The 20,779-nt window shown below is 42.2% G+C and overlaps 1 protein-coding gene across 3 annotated transcripts in view; it reads right to left on the bottom strand.

The window, feature by feature from the left end:
- The window catches only part of LOC137369019 (ceramide transfer protein), a 166,949-nt gene that overhangs the window by 33,809 nt on the left and 112,361 nt on the right, over nt 1-20,779 (bottom strand). For 2 of the 3 annotated variants that reach the window (XM_068029505.1, XM_068029506.1), the window contains exons 4-7: nt 11,056-11,163; nt 8,434-8,469; nt 4,192-4,330; nt 1,024-1,107 (exon numbers count right to left, since the gene is read on the bottom strand). In XM_068029505.1, the coding sequence (XP_067885606.1) occupies nt 1,024-1,107; nt 4,192-4,330; nt 8,434-8,469; nt 11,056-11,163 (367 nt within the window). The remainder of the gene's footprint in view (nt 1-1,023; nt 1,108-4,191; nt 4,331-8,433; nt 8,470-11,055; nt 11,164-20,779) is intronic. The other variant, XM_068029507.1, reaches the window with a different exon arrangement.

Raw genomic sequence — 20,779 nt, 5'->3', positions numbered from 1 at the left:
TTTTGTGCAGTAATGGATATTTATAATCATACAAATGACAACCGTTGTATCGTAACAGTTTCAATATAAATGTTTAAATAGGGTTGATATTGATCTTCAATACAACAATTTAACTTAAGCTAAAACTGTTAGCACATCATGATGAGTCTATTTGCCTACATAATCTTCCACCCATGACATTAATAATTTAATTACATCACTATGAGGAGCATACCGAGAGGAGACCAGGCTCATCAACTAAGGACATGGAGGAAAAAACTGACGGTAGGCATTCTTGACAGTTCTTGCACGTTTGCAAGCAGCCAGTTTTTAAAAACAAAATGGAGGGCGAAGGGGAGGGGCAGTGGAGAAGAGAAAAGGGCCATTAATTAGGTACCCAAAAATTCAGGGGAAGATGGAACAAGCTGAATGGAGCTTTGCTTTTGCAAATTGAAATTTGTATGATTGCCATAGATTCTGTTCGTTTAAGTATTCTTAGTGCCTTTAATGAAGGAAGCATACCATGGCACTTTACATAGATCAAGAAAAAAAAAAGGAATGGGCAATGAGCCATGATGCGAGAATTGGTGAAGTAACTGAAAACGTAGTCGACAAGACAAGTTTTAAGAAGTTTTTGAATAGATACATAATGTAAATGGAGGCAAAGTGGTTTAGGAACAGAGAGAGAGAGTAGGGCTGAGGCAGCTGCAGGCTCTGCCATGAATGATGAGATACTAGGTGGGGGCAGGGAGACAGTAGATGCACAAAAAGCCATAATTAATTAAATGAGTCTTCTGCAACTGGGAGACTTTACAAACTACATTTCTCAGGTGATATGGAAAAATTGCAACTGAGTCCATTCATAAGATTATTGAAACAAATCGAATTTACACATCTATTTACATGAAAATTCTTTTTTGCAAAGAAAAACAATACTAATTTAAAAGCACTGGAAACATTTTTAATTCATACAGATAAGAAATTTATTACTTTGAAGATTAGAGTGGTACAGCAAATAAGCTGCAATTTTTTAAAGATACTTACATTTCTCTTTGCTGCCGTTATTATTATGTATAAAATCCCCATCCGAACGTGTGATTGGAAAAGCATCTTCATCATCTTCTACTACTAAAATAGTAAAATTAAACTTTTAATACATTATTCTGGACTTCTGTCAAACAAACCGATTGTTATTCAGTTTCTATACCAGTTTAAACCACATCCTCACACAAGTCCAAGAACATATACTGTAGTCACACATTCCATCGACAGTCTATTTAACAGCATCATTCATAAAACTCTCAACACGAAGTCGAGGAAAAGCTACAATTGTTGCACTTGCATTTCTCTGAATACATAACTGGTACCAATGCAGTTACAGTTAGAGACAGAGCAGCACTACCAGGAACGTGAAAAAACAGTTCGCCTTTGCTTACAAGGTCTTCTGAAATTTTACTTCAGTAAATTAACTCTTTCCTACAAAATTGGACAACATACCCAAAAAGGTTTGCGCTTTGCCGCAAAAGGCTGACTCCTATGAATCTGCATTCTTTACACTTGTTATGCTTCAGATCTCTTAATTAGAGCATAATACCCTAAAGACATCGTATGCCCACTATATTGTTCTGTTTCCTCTGCACGACAGTAAATACTAAGCTCTGAGGTAGTTACATTAAAGCTAAAATGAAGATTTATTCAAGCAAGATAAAAAGCAGATACATAACAAAACTTGCAGTGTAAAAAAAAATTGATTGACGGTACTTGAAGTTTCAAAACAAAAAGGGGAGGGCCAAGAGTAGGAGGTGGGGTAAGAGTGCGTGGGTGAGAGCGCGCAAATTCCGGAGCTTTGGGCCTAGTTGGTTATCGATGCAACTGCGGACAGTGGAGCAAAGGAAGTGAGGATGCACAAGAGGTCAGAAGCAGGCTGATGGAGAGTTCTCAGGACGGTTTTAAAACTGGAGGAGATCGCAGAGATGGAGAGGATATGCAGTGATTTGAACATGAAGACTAGAATTCTAAATCGCAAGCGTAGAAGAACTGCAATCCAATGTATATAAGCAAACACAGAGATGATGGGTTAATGGGACTTAGTGAAGTTTAGAATATGGGCAGCAGAGTTTTGGATGAATGCAAGTTTTTGAGGGCGGAGGACGGGAGGTGAGCCAAGGGTGCAAACAGTTGACTTTAACTTGAAACAGCAGCCAGGGTACAATGTTTGTGACGGGAACCAAAAATGATGGCTTTGTCTTCCCATTCCTTAATTAGATGGAATTGCCACATCAAAAACTGCATTTCAGACAAGCAGGCTACCACACAGGCAGTGGAAAGGACAAGAGAGGGGTTGGAGTGGTAGAACTGGATTTCGTCAGTGCAACATGGAAGCAGATGCCATGTCTTTGGATGATGTCACTGAGGAGCAGCATGTAGATGAGAAAAGAAGGGGATCAAGAATCGTTTCTTGGGGAACTCAGGTGGTAATGGTATTGAGATGCAGGAAGAGGAGAAGCCATTGCTGGAAATGTTCTGATTAGGTAAGAGCAGAACCAAGCAAGGACAGTCCCATGCAGCTGGGCGACAGATGAGAAGCACTGAAGGAACATGGTGTAGTTGACCATATCAACTGCTGCAGAGTGATCAAGGAGGACAAGACACTGACCCTTTAATAAAACTGAAGACAAGGTATGAAGGATTGTTCATACCTTTCAATACTTTCTTCTCCTCCCCCATTTCCACCACCTCCAGCACGATGCCAACAAACACATCTCCCCTTACCCTCCCCTGTCAGCATTCCTAAGAGATTGCTCCCTCCACATTACCCTGGCCCTCTACATCACCCCAACACCTCGCTCCCTTCCCATGCAATCGCAGTGGTTTAATACCTGCCCTTTTACCTCCACTCTTCTCACTATCCAAGGCCCCAAACACTCCTTCCAGGTGAAGCAGCGATTTACTTACACTTTTCAATTTATTATACTGTATTCGCTGCTCACAATGCAGTCTCCTCTACACTGGGGAGATCAACTGCAGATTGGATGACTGCTTTGAGGAACACCTCTGCTCAGTCCGCAAGCATGACCCTGAGCTTCCGGTTGCTTGCCATTTTAATTCACCCCCCTGCTCTCATGCCCACATTTGTGTCCTTGGCCTGCTGTAGCATCCCAGTGAAGCTCAATGCAAGCTCGAGGAACAGCACCTCACCTTCCGAATAGGCATGCGACAGCCTTCTGGACTCAATTTCAGAACGTGATTGGCCTTTTTAAAAAAATGGTACATTTTATTTTATTTTTTAACCATGGGCCTGTCTTAAACTTTTTTTTCATGTTTTTGCTTTTGGGCGGAGCTGTTCATTATTCTGCCATTAACTCTCTCTGAACTAATACTTTGTCTTTTACTACAAATATTAGCACTCACTTTGCCTTTGTTCTGTGACATCTGTCATTTAATGTCTCCTGCCCTCTGTCCTACCACATACCTTCCCTTTTGTTCTTCTCCCTCCCCCCCGCCTCTTTTCACTTGCTCAAAGACTATTAAATTTCTAACCTTTTCCAGTTCTGTCAAAAGGTCACAGACCTGAAATGTTAACTCTTTCTCTCTCCACAGACGCAGCCAGAACTGCTGAGTATTTCCAGCACTTTGATTTTATATTCTATGAAGGATCAGATGACCAACGACAATCCAAGAGCAGATACCTTTCAATGCTTTTTAAAAATGTACAATCTAACACCTCGTGGAACAATGCGCTCTTGATATTCAGCATTTAACCAGAGATAATTAATTTTGTCTATATATTATCCAGATTTGCATACATCAGCACTTTGAAGAATTTAACCAGTCAAGTTGCTGCCGTCAAGTTCTTTTGAATTAACAAACAAGGCCCATTACTATGCTTAGAAAACTGCAACACAAACCAATGATGCTAGATGAAATAATTTAAAGTTCCTCCATTTCTTGAAAGACTGCCAAATATCCAGGGGCTGCGTAGCAAGAAGAGGAAATATAGTCAACATACTGTACTGGGCAGTTTGCGCTTCTTATATAAACTCAGCAGCAACAAAAATTACATAGTAGTACACCTTCCTTTCTCTCAAAAGGCATTCTGAAATCATTTTTATTCACTAAAGGGACTACATAATTGGCTCTGGAGGTTAAAGAGTACAAGATTATGCCAACAGTTAAAAATATTCCATGTTTAGGAAAATTCCATCAAAGCACCTTTATCTCTCTGGAGTTCATCTTTAGAGACAGCATCAGCACAAGCATCAAAGTACTTCTGTAGTGTATCAACTTGTCTGCATAGGATATCACGAAACGTTTCCATTTCAGCAAGTTTTTCACGCAGGCTATGGCCTTTCTGAAATCCAAAACACAACAGGTTACAATTCCTGCAAAAAATGCAAAGTTTATTACACTTCTTGAGCTTCTTTACAAGTCAGTGGCAAAAGAATTACCACAGAATAATTAAATCTATTGTGGTCAACTTGGGATATTGATAAATATAGTGAACAGCTCATTGTAATACCAGTAATTGCCATCGGGGCAATTCACATGGTTCAAACATGGACAATTCACATGTCCTTAGTGAGCATTTAGGCTAAGTTGGTTTTGAGCAACGGTCTGAGTGTTCCACCTCTGATTTTTATGTACAAATAGGATGACTTAAAATATCGGGAATTATATAGTGGTTATGCTGCTGGACTAATAATCTAGAGGCCTGGAGTAATGATTTGCAGGTATGAGTTTAAATCCCACCATGGCAGATGGGGAATTTAAATTCAGTTCATTAAATAAATCTGGAATAAAAAGCGAATATATGTAATGGTGACCATGTAACTACTGGATTCTTGTAAAAGTCTATTTGCTTCACTCAGTTGTTAAGGTGGTGGCTCACCACCACCTTCTCCAGGGCAATTGAGGATGGGCAACAAATGATGGCCTTTCCAGTAACACCTATATCCCCATACCCCATGAATGAATAAAAAAGTTTTTGTTTTGGACCCTAGGGTTTCAATTAGGATTTTGAAACCAATCACTATGATTTCAAACACAAGATAAGATAATTCCTGAAAAAGTTCACAAGCTAATGGTAACTGCATTGGTAAGAAAATGATAATGTGGATTCCTTGTTAGTGAAATGCAGAAGACATGATTGCATACATTTTTCTACATTTATTTTAATTGCAGTTAAATCTCCACAAATGCTGTTGAGCATCTAGATGGGTGAGATCATGCTGGAAATTTTAGGGGGTATGGTCTCTAAATTTCATTCTATTCTCCAGTAACCCTCTTCTACTTCCTCCTCCCAAGCCATCAGATAAAAATGCTACATTCTGGGAACATCCTCAGTCCTGACCAGAAAGGACAGCACCAAGAACTCAAGTACATATGAACAGTAACACACATCTAACAAGTTCAAACACGTCCACTACCAAGCCAGAAGTAAAATTTAGCTTGGGATGGAAATTTTATACGGGAACTTTGAACTACAAATCAAAGAATGTTGACTATATTTACAGATTATATAATGTTAATTTATTTCTAATCCTACTTGCAAGTAAACAAAAATCAGAGTTGGAGCTCACTTGGTCCAAGACCAGATCAGAGCATGAATGCTCACGAAGGACATGGGAACTGCTCCAGAAAATCATTACTGTCCAGCAAACCCTCTCTGTATTGGCCCCAGAGGCTGCGACACTACAGGAAAACAGTCTCCAATCAGCTCAGAGCTTCCAATGCATGTTTCTTGTACATCTACTGTGCATGTGACCCTTTTAGGTTAAAAAGTAAGCCCTCCTTTAAATGCATAAATCATTTATTTCATTTTCAATGGGGTGAGCTTGCTTTGTAATCACCATACTGGTGAAATAGCTCTCATGCTATGTTTATGAGAGAGGGATGTAAATTTAGAAACATGATGATCATTCAATGAAGAATATTTAGAATGATCTGCTAAGTAAGTTACACCATTCAAAATGCAGCTGGATGCTATACTGGGGTGCCAGGGTACTAGAGATAAGCTTCAATGAGCCAGATAGTTCTTTTCCATGTCTTTGACTTTGTTTTTAGTGCATAACAATTCTAATCACTGAACTGTGGGAAGGTAGAGATGTGGCTCTTCCTGTCCCCGGGGAAGAGCAGGGAAAGTCTGAAAGCACAAGTGACAAGGGAACACTTATTAAAGAGAAAATGAAATGCTGTCGTGTTGCAGACCTGCTACACAATTCCCACTTACTATTAAATATATTCTCATGTAGTTTTTTTGAGAGATGAAAACCCTATTCTCTCATACTGTGCATGGGTCTTCACAAGTAGTCAGCCGATTCACCAGCCACCTTCATCATCAAGTGCAACACGGCTTCGAAAATTCAAGTCGGTAACCTGAATGTGTCAACCAGATAAACTTGCACAGTACCCCATGTAATTATCCTAACACGGATTATTTTTATTTACTCACCAACTGGCGATGCCAGTAAGCTCATCCCCAGTTGCTCGAAAGGCAGTGGTTTGGACAGGACTGCTCTGTTTTATACGGAGGACGACATTGATCCTAAAGAAACTGGTCGACACTATGCTTTGATACTGGTTGGTCACTTTGTTCATGCCCCCCTAAATCTGTTGCCCAAAATCCAGAGAAAATTCATTGTCTATCTTTGTCTCAGGAAAAATCACTCAGTCTCTACTGGAGTTCTGGGTCTCCTACTTATGAAGGGTGATCAGGATCTGATGTGTGTTTCCATCCAGGTTGCAAATTTTCATCTCTGGACCCTGCAGGTACACTTGTACATTGAAGTGTCCCCAAAGAGGTGTACGCTGAAGACTTTTTCCTTCAATCAGGTGCACAACCTGATTTATGACAGGCAGCTCCTTTTTATTAAGCTGCAATGAATATTTTCATCCTTACGAGAGTTGTCTGGTATAGAGTGAGTCTGGAACCTGGCAGCTTTCACTAGGGGCATTCTTCTGACTCTCTCCCAATATTTAGCAGAGCCACTTTTCCACTACCCTGGCTGAACTGTCTAGCCTGAACAACAGGTGACTGCGAGAGAGAAGAGCACTAGCTGCTAAAGTACCTAAAGTCATGGACGGACTGGACGGGGATGTTGCCAGAGGCATTTGCTGCCCAGATGTCCTGGCACTAAACCTAGCCTGTGACCAAAGCCATCCAGGGAATAGCCCCGACTCAGTTTGGTGCATCGAGGAGGATTAAGTGCAGAAGCGGTTCTGACTGATCTCTCCTCCAAGCGGATGGAGCTCCACTGCGAACCTTAGCCTTACTCGAAACTTCTTCCAAAAATTTCCTCCATGACATTCCATTGTGCATGGAGGGTCTTTCTGTAGAGGATGCTGATGCGCATGATCCACTTATTTGTCCTCGTCTTCCATCTAAATATATGCTGACATAATTTCTTGACTATAAACAGAAATACTGAGGTCAGAGCATCTATGGAGCGTGATACAGAGTTAACATTGCAGGTCGATGACGTTTTATCACTGACATCAGGAAAGGTCATTGATATGAAACATCAAGTCAGTTTCTCACTCCACAGATGCTGCCTGATCTGTTGAGTATTTCCAGCATTTTCTGTTTTTAATTTCAGATTTCCAGCATCTGCAGTACTTTGCTTTGTAATATCTTGACGACAGGAAGAGCCAAGTATCGCCAATGAAAAACTGTCATCCTTTCACATCCCCTTTAATTTCTAGAGACACCCAATTTTCTTCCTTGCATTAATTTGTTCAGCAAAGTTCTTCCATTTCCAGTAAAGTCCTTACTCTTAATTCAGCATTCATTTCTCTGGGTTGTCAAATTGCCTCTGCTACTTACCAGAATCTATGATCCCTCACTAAACACTGCAGATTCTAAACATCCTGCACCATTGAAGGCTTTTTCTATTCTGTTGTTCCACACCGTGCATGTCCAGCAAAAAAAAATTGTCACTTTCTACACATGGTAGTACTGCTCTCAGTAGTTGGGGGTGCACCAATGAAAACTGCCAGCACTGGTTAGCATAAAGATAAGTTTCACTCATATATTACAGCTATGCAAAGTTGCTCTAACAGCTCAAATAGCTGAAACATTTGGTTAGTAAGTGCAATGGATGGCACAATATCCTTTTAATACAAGATTTTTTAGTTATGCATCCCAGACAATATAACTGCATTCTCCCCAATCCTTACCTTTAGTCACAACTTGCAGAAGGCATCGGTTATACCTATTTTGCTAATTGTCTTTGACCTTCAAAATGATAGTATCGTTAAAATAAGTGATACACAATTTGTGAAGTGCCCAAAATCATAAATGGTTAAATTCCTTTATTTTTCTGTAATTAATTACCCAAATATATTTTGTATAAAGTGCAGCTTAATTCAAAACTCCCTTTTGCTGAAAGCATTAGATATTGTTTGTAGTCATCCAATGGTGCATTTTGCTAATGTGCAAATTTTAAGCTTTCCTACCTGTTGGTTGAGATCTTGGACTGGCCCAATGGAAGTCTGTGGTAACAAATGAAGGACTGTATAGTTTTTCATCTATAGCCAGCAGTTTACAAGTTTCTAGTGCCTCTGGGAACTTTCAACTGAGTATGCATTTTTGTGTTGATAGCGGTTATGCAAAAGTACACAAAAAAAAAAGGATGGATAGATCCACATTTGGGCCCTCAAGTATCGGCAAAATAATTCTGAAGCCAATTTACGCCCATGCATTAGAAAACCCAAAGTCTCAGCCCAAAGTAAATCTCACTGGAAACTGCTCACCCCAATAAACCCAACTTCCATTCACCTTACTGCATAAATTTCAGATACACTCTCCCCATTTATTATGCAATGCCACACATCCCACAGATTATTAGGACCAGCAGCATTATAGCCCACTTTTTTAAAAAAACTGGGCACTATAAATGAAGGCATTGAGTGGGAAATTCCACTTCTGAGCACAAACTGTTAAGTGCATCAACTAACACACAATGTTAACGTGCAGTTTCATGCTCAATTTTTTAAAAATTCATTCATGGGATGTGGGCGACGCTGGCCAGGCCAGCATTTATTGCCCATCCCTAATTGCCCTTGATAAGGTGATGGTGAGCCGCCTTCTTGAACCGCTGCAGTCCATTTGGGGTAGGTATATCCACAGTGCTGTTAGGAAGGGAGTTCCAGGATTTTGACCCAGTGACAGTGAAGGAACGGCAATATAGTTCCAAGTCAGGATGGTGTGTGACTTGGAGGGGAACTTGCAGGTGGTGTTCCCATGTATTTGTTGCCCTTGTCCTTCTAGTTGGTAGAGGTCGCGGGTTTGGAAGGTGCTGTCTAAGGAGCCTTGGTGCATTGCTGCAGTGCATCTTGTAGATGGTACACACTGTTGCCACTGTGCGTCAGTGGTGGAGGGAGTGAATGTTTGTGGATGGGGTGCCAATCAAGCGAGCTGCTTGGAGGGGAACTTGCAGGTGGTGTTCCCATGTATTTGTTGCCCTTGTCCTTCTAGTTGGTAGAGGTCGCGGGTTTGGAAGGTGCTGTCTAAGGAGCCTTGGTGCATTGCTGCAGTGCATCTTGTAGATGGTACACACTGTTGCCACTGTGCGTCAGTGGTGGAGGGAGTGAATGTTTGTGGATGGGGTGCCAATCAAGCGAGCTGCTTTGTCCTGGATGGTGTCGAGTTCCTTGAGTGGTGGAGCTGCACCCATCCAGGCAAGTGGAGAGTATTCAATCACACTCCTGACTTGTGCCTTGTAGATGGTGGACAGGCTTTGGGGAGTCAGGTGGTGAGTTACTCACCTCAGGATTCCTAGCTTCTGACCTGCTCTTGTAGCCACGGTATTTATATGGCTACTCCAGTTCACTTTCTGGTCAATGCTAGCCCCTAGGATGTTGATAGTGGGGGATTCAGCAATGGTAATGTCATTGAATGTCAAGGGGAGATGGTTAGATTCTCTCTTGTTGGAGATGGTCATTGCCTGGCACTTGTGTGGCGCGAATGTTACTTGCCACTTATCAGCCCAAGCCTGGATATTGTCCAGGTCTTGCTGAATTTCTACATGGACTGCTTCAGTATCTGAGGAATCACGAATGGTGCTGAACATTGTGCAATCATCAGCGAACATCCCCACTTCTGACCTTATGATTAAAGGAAGGTCATTGATGAAGCAACTGAAGATGGTTGGGCCTAGGACACTACCCTGAGGAACTCCTACAGTGATGTCCTGGAGCTCAGATGATTGACCTCCAACAACCACAACCACCTTCCTTTGCGCTCGGTATGACTCCAGCCAGCGGAGGGTTTTCCCCCCCGATTCCCATTGGTCTCAGTTTTGCTAGGGCTCCTTGATGCCATACTCAGTTAAATGCTGCCTTGATGTCAAGGGCAGTCACTCTCACCTCACCTTGCTCAACAGGCTTACTGACAACCTCTATACATTACGTGAACGCTGTTACTATCATCTGCAATTTGCTGTTCCCCTGGAGTATTGAAACCTGGGAATGTCAAAGACGGTGACCCTGACCATAAAAAAAAAATCGTAGCAGTGCTGCCTACCTGATGATATATTTGTTTCAAGTCATAGTCAATGACTGAAATATAATTTATTGCATTATAACTGGACTCTCACCCCTCCACCACCCCAAAAGAAATGCATATATACCAACAGAACTGAATATCCTGTCAAGCAACAAGCCAGAGACTTGAGTACACTATCCAAGGTGGCCCTCCAATGAAGTTAAAAATTTAAGCATTCTCTTCCTTTCTCCCCCACCAAAATATAAAAATTAATTTCCTGGCCAGGCAACTATATCACAGGTTTATCAATGTCACTTTGTCAACTGAAGCTGTAGGGAAATCGGAAATTCCCTTTAGTCTTCAAGGAGAAACTATTTCTTTCTGGTTTTATCCAAACCTTCAGAACTGAATGCTTTACATGATTTAACCCCCAAAATTAACTTCTCCCGAAAAGCAGAATACTTAAACTCTTATGTTTTTCTCCCATAACAATAAATTGCACATCAAAAGAAACATACCTATGTTTGGGGTGGGTGTGGGGGGGGGGGGGGGTGCAGGGGATCTACAATGAGTAAAGAGGACAATTTCCTTACCTTAAATGATGAGGTGGATGTGGCAGAATAACCACTTGCTGCAGATGTAAGAGACAACATGGAGCCATGACGACGCAGACTTGATTCTGACCCATAGCCAGATTCTGCCTATTTAAAAAAAAAAACATTTTAAAACTAATCTGACATGGGTGTATGCATTATACAATGATTATTTCATATTTTTCATAGCAAATGCTCTAGCACCTACTGAAAACATCTGGTGCTTTTAAGGACTAGAAAGTGACAGAGTAAAACCCCGAAATACCAAACAGAAATTTACTTTAAAATAACTCCAAAACTTTTTAAGCTTCACTGCTCACATACATCTCAAAGCGCCATTAGAAAATAATTTTCCAGAACCTTAGAACAGTCTCCACAAAATGCAAGACCTTAATCTCCTCATTCAGGAGTCTCTCTTCCCTATTCATCTAATGCCATCTGGTCCCAATAAAACAGTCAGATGCACTCGATCTCTGGATACCCTCCAGGAATTGAGGGCTGCTGTGATTGGGAGTCCTCAGTTGAAGAGGTGGAAGTAGGCCTTTACATTGTGATCCTATTGACCACTTTGGTGAAAGTTACCTTTGTGTTCACCTCAGGAACTGATTGCTGTCTAGTGACCCAGCATGGCACTGTCCATTGATCTGACCTTTTAAGGAAATACCCAAGGCAGCTTACTGGCATTTTTCAGTCGCAATTATTTCCCCACTCATTCTTGAAGTAATTAACCCATGCTACAGTCACCCTCTAGTGCCTTGTCAGCAAGTAACTGCAAGCTATTCTACAGTCAAGAGCATCACAGCCAAGCTGAACTTGAACTTTCCAGCAGGGATCATTGTATAGTTATTAGGACTAGGAGCCAAGTGATTTTCTCCTTCCTAACCACAGGTAGGATGAGGCCAAAAGTGATGCTCCAACGGAGGTCAACTAACTCAGCATAGACCTATCAGTTCTGTATGATTCAATTTCTAAGCAACAAATTTACCAAATAAGCTATCAAGGAAACATTCGGTGGTCTTTTTAAAGCTTTCCAGGGTTGCTTTGACCTGGTTCCAAGAATAAGCAATTCCTTGAAAAAGATAGCTCCGGCTTTCCATAATCATAACAGTACAACTGTTATCCTTAGTGCTGCAGAGCACCATGGGGTAGGACAATGCCCTGGGCAGCTCCTGTGTTTATGCACTTGCATTTGACTGTTATACAAGCTTAGTCATTTCACTATCTTGCACACCAGCTCACACCCAATTCCTCACTTAATTAGGGGTCAATTCAACAAGTTTACTCGAGCAAACTACTTCTGCCCAAATTGCACTCAGAGAGCCTGGGAAGAGATAAATGCACATTTAATGCATCCTATAAATACAAGTTTCATTTATATATTGTCTTTAACATAATATAACATCCCCAGGCATTCCACAGGAGCATTACGGAGCAAAGTTTGCAAAAAACCATGAAGGCGATATTAGGGCAGGTGGCCAAAAGCTTGATCAAATAGGAAGGCTTTAAAGAGCATCCTAAAGGAGGAAAAAGAGGCAGAGAGATGGGGAGGTTTAAGGAGGGAATTCCAGAGTTTAGGGCCGAGGCAGCTGAAGGCTAACTCATTTCAGAACGTGGTGCAAGTTGGAATCAGCAATAATTACTCAAAGGAAGCACAATGAATCAGTATCCTGCCAGAGCCCATTGCTGAGATTTGAAGAATTCCTGGAATATAATTACTTTCCTCCTCCTTCCTTTCCCCCTTTACAAAGGCAGCTGAAAAGCCAGTTTATCTTCAAGCAGTGTGATCACAGCCAGAGGCCCATTACCATAGGTGAAGCTGAAGCTACAGCTCAAGTGTTAGCCTCTGCTCAATAAGTAGCAGTAAGTTGAGTCAGAAAGTCGTGGATTCCAACTGCACTTCAGAGATTTGAACACAGAATAAGACTGAATGCAGCACTGAGGGAGTGCTTCACTGAGAGAAGTAGCTTCTTTTGGATGAATCATTAAATCCATCTGCCAGCTCAGATGGATGTAAAGATCCCATATTCAAAGAACGGCAGGGGAGTTTTTCCTGGTCTCCTAGGCATTTGCTCCTTAACCAACAGCACCAAAATAAGTCATCTGGTCATTTTATCTCAATGTAGTAGATGGGACCATTCTATACACAAGCTAACTGCTGTGTTTGCCGACCCTGCAAAAGTGACTACATTTCAGAAGTACTTTATTAGCTGCAAAGCACTTTGGAACATCCGTAGTATACAAAAGGCACTATGCTCTTGCAACTATCGGTCAGTTGACTGCACACCACCAGGGTCAAGGCCTTGAGAGAAAATTCAATTTGTGCACTTCATGGGAGGGAACAGGGAGGAAAAGGGAGGGAACAGGGAGGAAAAGAGAGCGAGCGCCAAAAAATGGCCAGGAGCTGCAACAAACTTGACCAGAACGTTGTTACAGGCTTTCAGTGGCTCTTTCACTTGATTTGGAAATGCATTGAAGGCAGCCAATGGCTTACCATCCCATCCAAAGACAGTACTTCTGAATGTAGCATTCCCTCAGCACTGTCGTGAAATGCCAACCTAGAATATGTGCGCAGGTCCTGACGTAGGCTTGCCAATCATCATGGATTGTGGTAGAGTCTCCAGGAATGAAAGATAAAATCTCCCCAACATTGCTGTGAATAACTGGGAGAAAAATCAGAGGGGCATTTAAAATTTTTTTACCCATTTTCTTTGACCACCAAATATATTAGTTCGAAAAGCACTGAAGATAAGGGGGCTGTTTGATTCTTGACTGTCCATCGAGTAATGAACAGTCTGCTTTCCAATTGGCTTGAGGAAGTGGTGCACTGTGAGGATGAGCGTGGCAGGCAACCAATATCCGGAGCGTGGAACTTATTGGGGGTGGGATGGTTGGAGGCACAAAGTCATGTGGTGAAACCTCCTGGAATATGTCCAACCAGAGCTGGTGATCCTATCTGGACTAGGGTTTGAACACCCATGACCTTCTGACTACTGCGCCAAGACTATGCTAGAGTGAAAAACACTTTTTCCTCCAATTATGGCATCACATGCCACTCACACCACAATTCTTGAAAGGGCACAACTCCAGATGTAGGTAAAACAAGGCACAGTTATAGCAAAATTACAAGTTTCACAAGTGCCTATGTTTCAGTACATTAAAAAGTATAATACTGGTTAAAAAAATTCACACGAATTTTGAAGATTATGCAAAAAAATCTACATTCAAAGTGCAAGCTAACCATGACCATTAAAGGCTTTTTCATATGGTAACCCGCTCAACAAAAAAAAAGAAATTAGAAAAAGTCAGACTGCTGCAATTTCAATTGCTGCATTGTTCGGACAACAGCCATGATTCTCAATATATTCAAGGCAAGCAGCAGCTAGGTTCAGCAAGCTGTTAAAGATACTGGTTTATTCAATCTACTGAAGAAAGTTATTTCCAAAATACCGATTATCAATCAATTTCTTCATTTGCACTTTACCTCCTGCTTTAAAACTAAAACAGATCATACCATCTTCGAAGGGGGCTCAAATTCAGAAAGAATAGGATTTTTATTTTGAAGGGTTGATTTCCTTTATACATAGTAATTTATGGAAATATGTTATGCAACAAATATATTTACACACTCCAATAACTCAGTAGTCAGGAACTAAAATTAGATTTGGTTGATACAAACTATATCAAATAATTGCACAGGGAAAGTATGCAGCATGCAAAGCCCAACCTTCCACCGCAAGACATGCGACCAAAGCAGAGCTGGTCCATCACGACTTCTGGTGCAGATTAGCTGTTCACTGCAAAGCAAGAGCAAAATGTAGCAACAATGGATGAAAGTTGCTTTCCTCAGTCACACAAATAATCCCAGCACCTCAGAATATACACTGTGAAATCTCAAAGGAGGGAGATGGTTAACAGCAGTCCTTTGGTCTCAACAGGAACAAAGCAGAAATTAGATGCTATGTTGCTACTGTCAAAAAACAGCGACTTAATGATTCTGGTTACCATGCTGAGAGTCAGGATGCTTTTTCAAGAGCTGGAGATCCATGCAGAAACTATACCAGATGATTCTCACAGACTGAGATTGATGGCTGCTGCTGACTGTTACATCCCACCAGAGGATCCATTACAGCTTCCTCGGTTTCAAATTAAAACACTGCAATCTGCAGTTTAGCGTTTTCTGACATAAAATTAGTCCACTGCTGATGTGAAAAAGCTGTTGGCAGCTAAGGCACAGAGCGTGGGTTTGCAGCTTGTTCATTAGCTGCCTCAAATATAGACAATAAAACCTCATCCCACATTTTCAATCTATCAGCCCAAAGTAGGTCAATACTCCAGCATGAAAGCAAAGCATCATGAGAATTAATTTAGAATTATACATTTAGATTTTAGATTTAGAGATACAGCATTGAAACAGGCCCTTCGGCCCACCGAGTCTGTGCCAACCATTAACCACTCATTTATACTAATCCTACACTAATCCCATATTCCTACAACATCCTCACCTGTCCCTATATTCCCCTACCACCTACCTATACAAGGGGCAATTTATAATGGCCAATTTACCGATCAACCTGGGTTTTTTTAAAAAACAATTTTATTGATCTCCCTCTCCAAATAAGTTTAGAAAAATAATTTCCTGTGAAAACATATATATTCATAAGGCAGTATTTTACATGTACTAAAGGAACACACCCCTGTGCACAGGATTTGCAGTTGTCACACAGAATATTCATGGCCTGACATTAGCAAAAAGCAGCACACAGCAAGATGGACTTATCATCAATAGCTTTCCTGCACTATCAAAGCCAGAATTCTAATTATTGCTCTCATATGCTTTCAAGTAAACTCCTAGTTTTTGACTTGAACTTGCACACCTTTAGTCAGATACAGAGACTATACGGTATATTTTTAACATTTAAGGTCATCAACAAATACAGAGTGCTTAAAAAAGTACAAGTCAAACAGTCTGAAAAGTGAAGACTGAAAGCAGTAAGATTTCAAGTATCAAAGGGAGCAGCAATGCCACCAGGTATAAGTTCCTCCTCTTCTTACCACTCCATAAGTATGAATGCTTCTGACTGCCACAATCACAACTTGAAAATAGTAAGTGATCTGCAGTTCTCATCATGTATCCCTACCGCCAGGGATTAAGATGGCATATCTTGTTCCTGTGTGATAAGAGTCTAGCAATTTGGTTAGAAACAAACTGAGCTAGCACAAGTAATTATTGGCTTTTTAATATATATTCCAACTTACAGTAAATATATACGGCACATATCTCACTGGGAAGTGGTGAACCTTCCATAACCACTTCACCATCGCCTAACAGACCCACAACTGAGGCAAACTACTGAACCTTTCACAGCTGGAGCTTTTTCCAGACCAGAGTCTCCTCACAACTGAATGCATACAGAAAACCTGCTCCCATGACTCCCTTAATACAGCCTCTCTGGGGCATGCATGTGGCTAAAGATCAGCCTTGGAACTTTCCAGCCTTGTGGTAAAGTGCCTGAAATATGAACAGCTGATCCGATTGCACAACACCAGGCATTCACAAAGTACAAATTCTGCCCAAATCTGATATTTTAATGTAGGACATTAAAACCGTAAAATGCTGACACATTCCCTACTGTAGTATAAGGGTCTGAAATGGTTAATCTTGAGTGTGTAAAGAGTACCTCCTACCATGATGTGTAAGGGATCACATGTGAGAGACTCGAGAATAGATGCAGTGGAGGAATCACACAGGCGAGTGTTGAGTGGACTTATAAAATATTGTTGAACTACTACAGACTTAAGAATCTCTCTGGCTAGACTAAATAAGATGGCAGCGTACCGAACAAACATATAATATGGTGGCAGCGGTGAGATTGAGAACAGCAGAAGTTCTTACCATTGTACACCCAGGAGAAAAATTAGTTGAAAAAGCCTGACCTGGAGAGAAGTGCCAAAAGACTGCAGATCGAGAAGAGAGGCTGAGAGAAGCTCTGCAGCTGGGTGAAAGACAGGCTGCTCCACAAAATGTTGCCTGCCAATCAATTCCATCGATCAGGTGCGTTACAGTGCCAACAGTCAAGGAAATGTGTTAAAAGCTTTTGAAGGGCTTCAAGTAATTTTCTGAAGGCTTCGTGGTAGTGAAAAGAAAACAGGGAAAAACCCAATCCTTCACTCGGGCTGAACGTGAGGGCAAAGAGTGGGAAAACCCTGAACACAGCAGGGACATTCCATTAAGGCAGCTAAGCCTGAAGTTAAACAAATAAACTGAAGCTCTCAAAGGGGAAAACTGTAGAACTGCCTATTTAAGCAGTAGGGAACTCTCAAACAGCTGTCAACTCCATTAAGGCAAAGCAGCCTGAATAAACAAAGTGAAGTTCTCAAATAAAATGGGGAAAACCCTAAAACAGCCTATTAAAACAGCAGGGAACAAGAGCACCTTCGACACTCCATTAAAGCAAACTAGCCTGAAAAAAAAGTTTCTTAAAGGGGAACACTTTTTTTAAAAAAAAGTCTCCAAAATAAAGCAACATAGATCAAAAATGGGCATGCCATACGAACATACGAATTAGGAGGAGTAGGCCACTCAGCCCCTCAAGCCTGCTCTGCCATTCAATAAGAGCATGGCTGATCATCAATAAGATCATGGCTGATCGGATTGTAACCTCAACTCCACATTCCTGCCTACCACCGATAACTTTTCACCCCCTTGCTCATCAAGAATCTATCGACCTCTGCCTTAAAAATATTCAGAGACTCTGCTTCCACTGCCTTTTGAGGAAGAGAATTCCAAAGACTCACGACCCTCAGAGGGAAAATATTTCTTCTCATCACTGTCTTAAATGGGTGACCCCTAGTTCTAGATTCTCCCACAAGGGGAAACATCCTGTCCACGCCCACCCTGTCAAGACCTCTCAGGATCTTATATGTTTCAATCAAGTCGCCTCTTACTGCTCTAAACTCCAGCAGATACAAGCCTAGCCTGTCCAACCTTTCCTCACAAGACAACACGCCCATTCCAGCTATTAGTCTAGTAAACCTTCTCTGAACTGCTTCCAACACATTTACATCCTTCCTTAAATAAGGAGACCAATACTGTACACAGTATTCCAGATGTGGTCTCACCAATGCCTTGTATAGTTGAAGCAAAACCCCCTTACTTTTGCATTCAACTTTCCTCGCAATAACCTTGTAAGCTATTCTACTACATGGGATACGGGCATCGCTGGCTAGGCCAGCATTTATTGCCCACCCCTAATTGCCCTTGAAAAGGCGGTGGTGAGCTGCCGTCCTGAACCACTGCAGTCCATGTGGGGTAGGTACACCCATAGCACTGTTAGGAAGGAAGTTCCAGAATTGTGACCAAGCGACAGTGAAGGAACGGCGATATAGTTCCAAGTCAGGGTGGTGTGTGACTTGGAGGGGAACTTGCAGGTCGTAGTGTTCCCATGCATTTGCTACCCATGTCCTTCTAGTTGGTAGAGGTCGCAGGTTTGGAAAGTGCTGTCTAAGGAGCCTTGGTGTGTTGCTGCAGTGCATCTTGTAGATGGTACACACTGCTGCCACTGTGCGTCGACGGTGGTGGGAGTGAATGTTTGTGGATGGGGTGCCAATCAAGCGGGCTGCTTTGTCCTGAATGGTGTCGAGTTTGAGTGTTGTTCAAGCTACACCCATCCAGACAAGTGGAGAGTATTCCATCACACTCCTGACTTGTGCCTTGGAAATGGTGGATAGGCTTTGGGGAATCAGGAGATGAGTTACTCGCCTCTGACCTGCTCTTGTAGCCATGGTATTTATATAGCTACTCCAGTTAAATTTCTGGTCAATGGTAGCCCCTAGGATGTTGATAGTGGGGGACTCAGCAATCGTAATGCCGTTGAATGTCAAGGGGAGATGGTTAGATTCTCTCTTGTTGGAGATGATCATTGCCTGGCACTCGTGTGACACGTACCTTACTTGCCACTTATCAGCCCAAGCCTGAATATTGTCCAGGTCTTGCTGAATTTCTACACGGACTGCTTCAGTATCTGAGGAATCACGAATGGTGCTGAACATTGTGCAATCATCAGTGAACATCCCCACTTCTGACATTATGATTAAAGGAAGGTCATTGATGAAGCAGCTGAAGATGGTTGGGCCGAGGACACGACATTGATGAACTCTTAGTGATGTCCTGGAGCGGAGATATTGACCTCCAACAACCACAACTATCTTCCTTTGCGCTAGGTATGACTCCAACCAGCAGAGAGTTTCCACCCCCCGCCACCCCCCTGATTCCCATTGACTTCAATTTTGCTATGGCTCCTTGATGCTATACTCAGTCAAATACTGCCTTGATGTCAAGGGCAATCACTCTCACCTCACGTCTTGAGTTCAGCTCTTTTGTCCATGTTTGAGTCATGTCTGTAGTGAGGTCAGGAGCTCAGTGGCCCTGGCAGAACCCTAGGGAAGCAGCAAGTTCTGGAGCACAGGTCTTCAGTACTATGGCTGGAATATTGTCAGGGCCCATAGCCTGTGCAGTATCCAGTGTCTTCAGTCGTTTCTTGATATCGTGCAGAGTGAATCAAATTGACTGAAGACTGGCAGCTGTGATGCTGGGGACTTCAGAAGGCCCAGATGGATCATCCACTCAGCACTTCCGGCTGAAGATTGTTGCAAATACTTCAGCCTTCGCTCGGATGTGCTGGGCTCCCCCATCATTGAGGAAGGGGATATTTGTGGAGCCACCTCCTCCAGTTAGTTGTTTAATTGTCCACCACCATTCACAACTGGATGTGGCAGGACTGCAGAGCTTAGATCAGATCTGTTGATTATGGGATCGCTTAGCTGTCTATTGCATGCTGCTTGGCACGCAAGTAGTCCTGTGCTGTGGCTTCACCAGGTTGACACCTTACTGAAGTATGCCTGGCGCTGCTCCTGGCATGCCCTCCTGCACTCTTCATTGAACCAGGGTTGGTCTCCTGGCTTGACGGTAACGGTAGAGTGGGGAATATGCCGGGCCATGAGGTTACAGATTGCGGTCAAGTACAATTCTGCTGCTGGCCCACAGCGCCTCCTGGATGCCCAGTTTTGCATTGCATTGCATAGCGAAATCTATCCCATTTAGCACGATGGTAGTGCCACACAACACGATGGAGGGTATCCTTAATGTGAAGGCCTGTGTCAAGGACCTACCAATACTATCATGGACAGATGCATCTGCGACAGGCAGATTGGTGAGGACATGAGTGAACCAGATGGATTTTTACAACAAATAGACAATGGTTTCATGGCCATCACTAGACAAGCTTTTAATTCCAAATTTATTTCTTGAATTCAAATTCCACCTTTTGCTGTGGTGGGATTTGAACCCATGTCCCCAGAGAAATACCCTGGGTCTCTGGGTTACTAGTCCAGTGACAATACCACTATGGCACCACCTCCTGGCGATTAGGGACCAGAAAGGGGATTTACACATGGAGGCAGAGGACACAGCTGAGGTATTAAATGAATACTTTGCATTTGTCTTTACCAAGGAAGATGCAGCAACCCAGGCAACGTCGAAAGAGGAGGTACGTCAGACACTAGAGGGGTTTAAAATTGATCAAGTAGTATTAGATAGGCTGTCTGTACTTAAAAGTGGATAAAGAACCAGGGCCGGATGAGATGCATCAGAGGATACTGAGGGAAGTGAGGGTGGAAATCACAGAGGCACTGGCCATAATTTTTCAGTCTTTGTTAGCCTCGGGGG

Source organism: Heterodontus francisci, chromosome 4 (assembly GCF_036365525.1).
Source record: "Heterodontus francisci isolate sHetFra1 chromosome 4, sHetFra1.hap1, whole genome shotgun sequence".
Lineage (NCBI taxonomy): Eukaryota > Metazoa > Chordata > Chondrichthyes > Heterodontiformes > Heterodontidae > Heterodontus > Heterodontus francisci.
Note: the sequence above shows the minus strand (reverse complement) of the source record. Positions and strands in the feature narration are given on the sequence as shown.